This window comes from Bufo gargarizans, chromosome 2 (assembly GCF_014858855.1).
Source record: "Bufo gargarizans isolate SCDJY-AF-19 chromosome 2, ASM1485885v1, whole genome shotgun sequence".
In the NCBI taxonomy this organism is placed as follows: domain Eukaryota; kingdom Metazoa; phylum Chordata; class Amphibia; order Anura; family Bufonidae; genus Bufo; species Bufo gargarizans.
This window is the reverse complement of record NC_058081.1, coordinates 214,767,789-214,773,999: the sequence shown is the minus strand read 5'-3', so window position 1 is coordinate 214,773,999 and position 6,211 is coordinate 214,767,789. Positions and strand designations below refer to the sequence as shown.

The following is a 6,211-nucleotide window of genomic DNA, read 5'->3' as shown; positions in this document are numbered from 1 at the left end:
GGGGCTCTGGCCTGAGGGAGACAAAGGCAGATAGCCTAGAAGCCTGCAGAACTGCTGTGGTCTGTCCAAAACAAGGTGACTCAAACCTGCTGTTTATTTTCTATGGAAGGACTTTTGTTTTATGCACTATGTGGATATGCACCTGTGTGGTCTGCACATTGCCTGTTATGCCTTTGGTGTAAATAAAGTCACGGTGTATCACAAAGACTGTCTATGATTGCCTCAATACTGCCGCCGCTACCGTAGCCTACCACGAGCACATCCCCACAATAGGCACTCCGATACAACCTGTATATCACATAAAGGAGGGCCTCATTCACATTGTGGTACAATTGTTCAGGTAGTGTGACTCCTACACTCATAAAGCCTATGCACTAAGTGAAAGGGCTGCCAAAAATTACAAGGAACTGGCACTCCAATACACCCTTTACTACACATAAAGGAGGGCATCATACACTCTTGAAAAATTATGATTGATAGCCTGCTGGTGAGCTGACCCTCAAAAGAATTATATGCGAGAGCCTGCAGGTGAGCTAACCCTGTAAAAGATTGTAGGTGAGGGCCTGCAGGTGAGCTGACCCTGTAAAAGATGGCCGAATACCGCCATGTGCCGAGCATCGTGATGCTCGAGCCAAACTGGTGTTCAGCTGAGCATGCTCGATCAACACTAGTTAGATCATCTTAGATGTTAATGGCATATCGCTAGTATATGCCATCAATGTCAGACAGTTGCAGGTCCCACCTCTGGCACTTGACTATTTTCTGAACTCCCAAAGCAATGAACAGGGGATGGCTACGCATATGCGGATGCTCTCTGTTTACTTTGAAGGCCGGGTTTTGGAAATAGGAGCGGGTCCCAGAGGTGGTACCTGTATCTATCTGACATTGATGGCATATGCTGGAGATATGCCATCAATGTCTGAGATGAGCCAACCTCTTTAACCCCTTGGTGTACTCTACCGTACATGTACTTTAAAGATGGCTTTTTTTACGCCAGTCTTAATAAACCCCTAAGCTGGCGGTGCTTCCGTCGAAGTTATGAAGAGGCCTCTTCATAACTTCGGTGTCTCTTCCACAAGTTCTAAATGAAAGACAGCTTCTGAGCTGTCTTACATTCAGACCTTTTTCTACGCCTGAAACAGGCGTAGAAAATGGTAAATGAGATGTCGTCCCCTTCCCCGCCCATACCACACCCATTTTGACCTCGCAGATTGTGGCACAACTAGCTAGTAGGCGAATTTCAGCTTAATAAATTACCCTCTTAATATTTAATCATGAAACAACATGCCATTGAGATGTTTGAAGATGCATACAAAAAGCAGATTATCTTGGAATTGATATGGTCCTCATAATTTTCTCCTAAACCTCAGAATATAAGTAGGACTTGGAAAATTGCTTGTTGTCAGAGCAAGGAATTCACTTCCTGCTAAATATAATCATACTAAAGAGTGAAATAAAGAAAAGGTTTAGTAGCTGCTGTCGCAAGTAAGACACGATAAACTGCATGAAGCTATTTTAATTGATTCCTTTATTATTTTAAACAATAATTTAGAAGTTAACAGCTTCAAACCTAAGATTTGCACACTGGGTGAGGAACTAGACTTTTTAAACTTTTTAGGCTTTTTAAACATTTTAACGTTAATTCTGTTAACACTGACTTTCTAAACCATGGTGAATCTTATTTACCTAGAATCTAACAGAAAACCCATTGGCGCATAACTGTTTTAAGTCCTTTCTAATCATCAAACTCAATAAAGTATGCAGAAAGCTTAAAAAATTTGGGAAACTGTCTAGTAAACAAACAATTAGCCATAAATGTTTGGCCTTAATTTCTTCCGAGAATGATCATTTTATTAATTCTATTAAAATGTTGACAGCTTTTCTTAGAAACAAAAGTGACTTTAAAATCCAATGTGCTATATGCTATAAAGTAAATCTACTCCCACTTTACAATTACACAGTTACAGTATATCTAGGATAGTTGTTTTACCCCATTCAGTGTAACTTGACCAAATGATGAAAAGTTTTTCAAAAATTTATAGTTAGCACTAGGAAAAGACTGGCATCATTATCATTGACAAAATGTGAAATATAAAATTTGCAACTTAAAGGTGCTCCCACGAAAAATATTCTACAATTTTTAAACCAGCAACTGGATTTGAATACTTTTGTAATTGCATGTACATTTAGCATAGCCACTGAGTTATTCAATAAAATTTATCTGTATAGCACCACCTGCTGTTTGTTTTTTCTTATTTCTTTGTCCAGCCCACTGAGATCGCTGCACATGCTCAGTTTCATCCTTCAACTGCCTCCTGAGCTGTGATAGGGAGAGCTGAGACACGCCCCTTAGCTGCAGCAGAAAAGACACTCCCCTTGAGCTGCCAGCTTGATATAAATCTAGCAAAGCAATGAATGGGGAAATCTTTGGATCCCTGTAAGGTACAGGGCTGGTTCTAGCTTTATAATAAAGATATTGGCATGTACTATATGACGTCTGGTTTTCATTTTTTACATTAGTCATGGGCTAACCCCTTTAAGACACCCTGTCCCTTAGTCCTTTCTGCTTACCAAGTTTCTTTCTAGCTATTTGCCTCTAATATTACTCTATTTAAAGGGGTTTTCCATAGCACAGGTCATCAATTTCAGATCAATGGAGGTCCAGCACACAAAACCCCGACGGATCAACATTTATCAATGGCTGTAATTGTGATAGAAGACATTGTATGGAACTGGAGGACCACAGTTCTGTATACTTGGCTGTGGCCATTCTTGTTTACTGCTGCTCAGATTCCATTCACTTGAACAGGTGCTAATGTGGAATTTATCAGCAAGACTTTAGACCACATGTGACCACTGGGCAGCTGGCTGGGCTGAGCATTGGTGGGAAGGTTGCAAGATACTTGAGACACTGATGCCTCCTTGCGTCCTATGTAGCTGCACTTTTTGCACACACCTATCCATGACCTTGGATCAACTTATATTTGGCAAGAACTATGCAAATTAAATGTGGATGAAAAATCACTGCTCAAAAATTAAATAATTAAAATAGATTTTGAATAGAAATAGGAGATAGTGGGGAAAAGTAGAACATGGCTGGATGATAGCTGTGGCTGGGCTGTTAATTTGCAGGGCTACAGTCTATATAGCAGTAATAAATTGAAAGTATTAGCAGTGGAGTAATAAATCATGCTCCACTATATACTACATGACACAGCTCACAGAGAAATATTACAGAGAGTCTAGTGATTTCCAGGAAAATGATCTCTAGAAGGATAGGTAGGGACAACTAGATGTAGGGACAACTGTAAGTTATTGCTGCTGAATGGCAGCTAATTACAAAGCCATAATCTTAAATATAGTGAAAAGTCTTCCTAAAACAATAAAGGCTTTAAAGGAGTAGGCCAATGTATCACAATTTTCTCAAAAAAGCAGTAAAGGGTGAATTAATTCACTTAACCTTATTATGTTACAAGAGAATCGGCACTGATGTCTTTATATGTGAAGTTCTGCCCTCTTGTTTTTCAAAGGAGGCTGCTGATAGATGTTCACGTGCCCCTCCATCAGCAGCCATGTTCTGGACAGGAGCACTGCATTGAACGGGGGAACAGGACTTCACATATGAATACATCAGTGCTGATTCCCTTTTTCACGACTAAGTGATTTATAATGCTGTTTACAGCTGTTTGGGAAAATCGTGGTAAAGGGGCAAACCCCTTTATTAGCAGCCAGAAGATCAACTTCATAGTTATGGTCATGACTATGGAAAATGATGTTTAAGTGGATGTGGTATTTGGGTGTCTGCATAGTTGTTGCCATATAGTCTATGTTCATTATCTACAGTAGCTCCATTTTTGCAGCAGAACTCTTACAGACTTCTCTTTAACAATAAAGCCTAGTCATGTCAATAGGAAAACATGTTCTGCATCTTGCATGCATCATTAATAGACTTGCCATGCCAAAGAGCACTGAGTGGAAGGTCTCCAGAGATTGATGCCAGAACAGAAAAACACTAAGTCAAAACATCTCAATTTTGGCATTTAGAGTCATTTCAACCACATTTACCCTGAAGTATAATAAATAAAGCAGACAGTAAATCCTAGAAATTCAAAGCAGAATCTTTACTAAATTTGTTTTCTGACACGTCCCCTTTGAATTATCGCTAGGAAGTGAAAGGTTACAGGGTATAAATACAGTGTTTCATTATGGAATGCCCGAGGTAATAATGCTCTCAATACATAACTTCCAGAAATGGGTAGGATAATATAGGGGAACATTTATTAAGACTGGCGTTTTAGAGCCAGTCTTAACAAAGCCCTATAGCTTGCGGCGGATCCGCCATAGTTATGAAGAGGCGTCGGCCTCGCCATAACTTCAGCGCATCCAGGGCCAATTCAAAATTTTAGGCAGCTCTTTCTATGCCTAAAACAGGTGTAGAATATGGTAAATGAGAAGGGCCTGCCAGCTTGTCCCTGCCCACTTTTTTAGACCTGGGGTGAACAGGGCAAAATCACAAATATCTGCGCAACTAATCATTGTGCCTGAAATACTATATTATCTCAATAATATAATACATTTCTCCCATAGACTGTATGCTTCTCACATAAGATTGATGTGAAGGTTTGTGGACGTTCGTCACGGTCGCATGTGATGCACGCACACAAGTCCTGCCCCTTCTGGCCAGCAGCGGGTGTTTATGGAGGTTTCTTACAGGTAGTAGGTCGCAGGTGAGAAAAATGTCTTTATATGACGATTTAGGCGTGGAGACGAGCGACTCAAAAACAGAAGGATGGTCGAAAAACTTCAGGCTTTTGCAGTCCCAGCTGCAGGTTAAGAAGGCAGCTCTAACACAAGCAAAGACTCACAGGACAAAACAGAGCACAGTACTTGCCCCCGTCATTGACTTAAAATGCGGCAGTACAGATGATCAACAGATTATTGATACCCCGCCTCACGTGGCTGCTGGAGTGAAGGACCCTGTTCCCAGTGGGTTTTCTACAGATGTCTTGGTTCCGTTAGCTGATGAGTATGATCCCATGTTCCCAAATGAATTTGAAAAAGTGGATAAACGACAGAGAGAGGAAAGGCAACGTCTGCGTGAGCTGGAAAGGCAGAAAGAAATTGAAGAAAGAGAAAAGCGAAGAAAGGACCGGCATGAGGCCAGTGGGTTTTCCCGTAGACCTGATCCTGAATCTGATGAGGAGGAAGATTTTGACAGAGAGCGTCGTAAGAGAGTCATGGGAGGAGCAGCTATTGCGCCACCTACATCACTGGTTGAGAAGGATCGGGAATCCATTGTGCCCTCTTATGATGAGGAGCCGAGGCCCCATCCACCTATACCTAAAGCAGCAATTCCACCTCCCATATATGATGAGCCAGAGAGACCTCGGTCCCCAACTGGGCCCAGCAATTCATTTATTGCAAACATGGGTGGAACTGTGGCTCATAAAATCATGCAGAAATATGGCTTCCGGGAAGGACAAGGTTTGGGAAAACATGAGCAGGGACTTAGTACTGCCTTATCGGTTGAGAAAACAAGCAAGAGAGGAGGCAAAATAATTGTTGGTGACTTGGCTGATAAAGTTGATGCATCTAAAAAAGCTGATCCAAACCCTCTTACAGAAACACTGAAGTGTCCTACCAAAGTGGTTTTATTGCGGAATATGGTTGGTGCAGGGGAAGTGGATGAAGATCTGGAGGGTGAAACAAAAGAAGAATGTGAAAAATATGGCAAAGTTAGCAAATGTGTCATTTTTGAGATCCCTGGCACTCCAGATGATGAGGGTGTGAGGATATTTTTGGAATTTGAGCGGGTGGAGTCGGCTATAAAAGCTGTGGTGGACCTCAATGGAAGATACTTTGGTGGTCGAATAGTGAAGGCATGCTTCTACAACCTAGATAAATTCAGAACTCAATGAGTGTCAACTACTCATCATGGAAATATGTCAGTTTATCACGTTTATTGTGATGGGTTTCGTTTCTTCTTTTTATAGTATAAAGAACCTTTTAAAACCACAAAAAAAAAAAGATTGATGTGAAAAAGTTATGTAAAGCACAAATTAAGACAGAAAAAAAGTAACCACTATAGTAAACATACAATAACCACTAAAATTGCTTAAAACCGGGGCGTGGCTTGGCTGCTGAGAGGAATGGCCGCTTGAACTTACTGCTCCTGCACCTCATCGATTACAAAGCAGCTCCCTAGGGCTAC

At 41.1% G+C, this 6,211-nt stretch overlaps 1 protein-coding gene across 1 annotated transcript; it reads left to right on the top strand.

Moving 5' to 3' along the window:
- Positions 1-4,714: 4,714 nt before the first annotated feature.
- On the top strand, positions 4,715-5,918 carry LOC122925786 (splicing factor 45-like). Its single transcript, XM_044277138.1, has one exon. The coding sequence runs from the start codon at positions 4,737-4,739 to the stop codon at positions 5,916-5,918; it is 1,182 nt and encodes a 393-aa protein (XP_044133073.1). The 5' UTR covers positions 4,715-4,736.
- Positions 5,919-6,211: the final 293 nt, after the last annotated feature.

Bases quoted from the DNA above. Each gene is read 5' to 3' on its own strand.
- LOC122925786 (XM_044277138.1), top strand. From the start codon at position 4,737: ATGTCTTTATATGACGATTTAGGCGTGGAGACGAGCGACTCAAAAACA.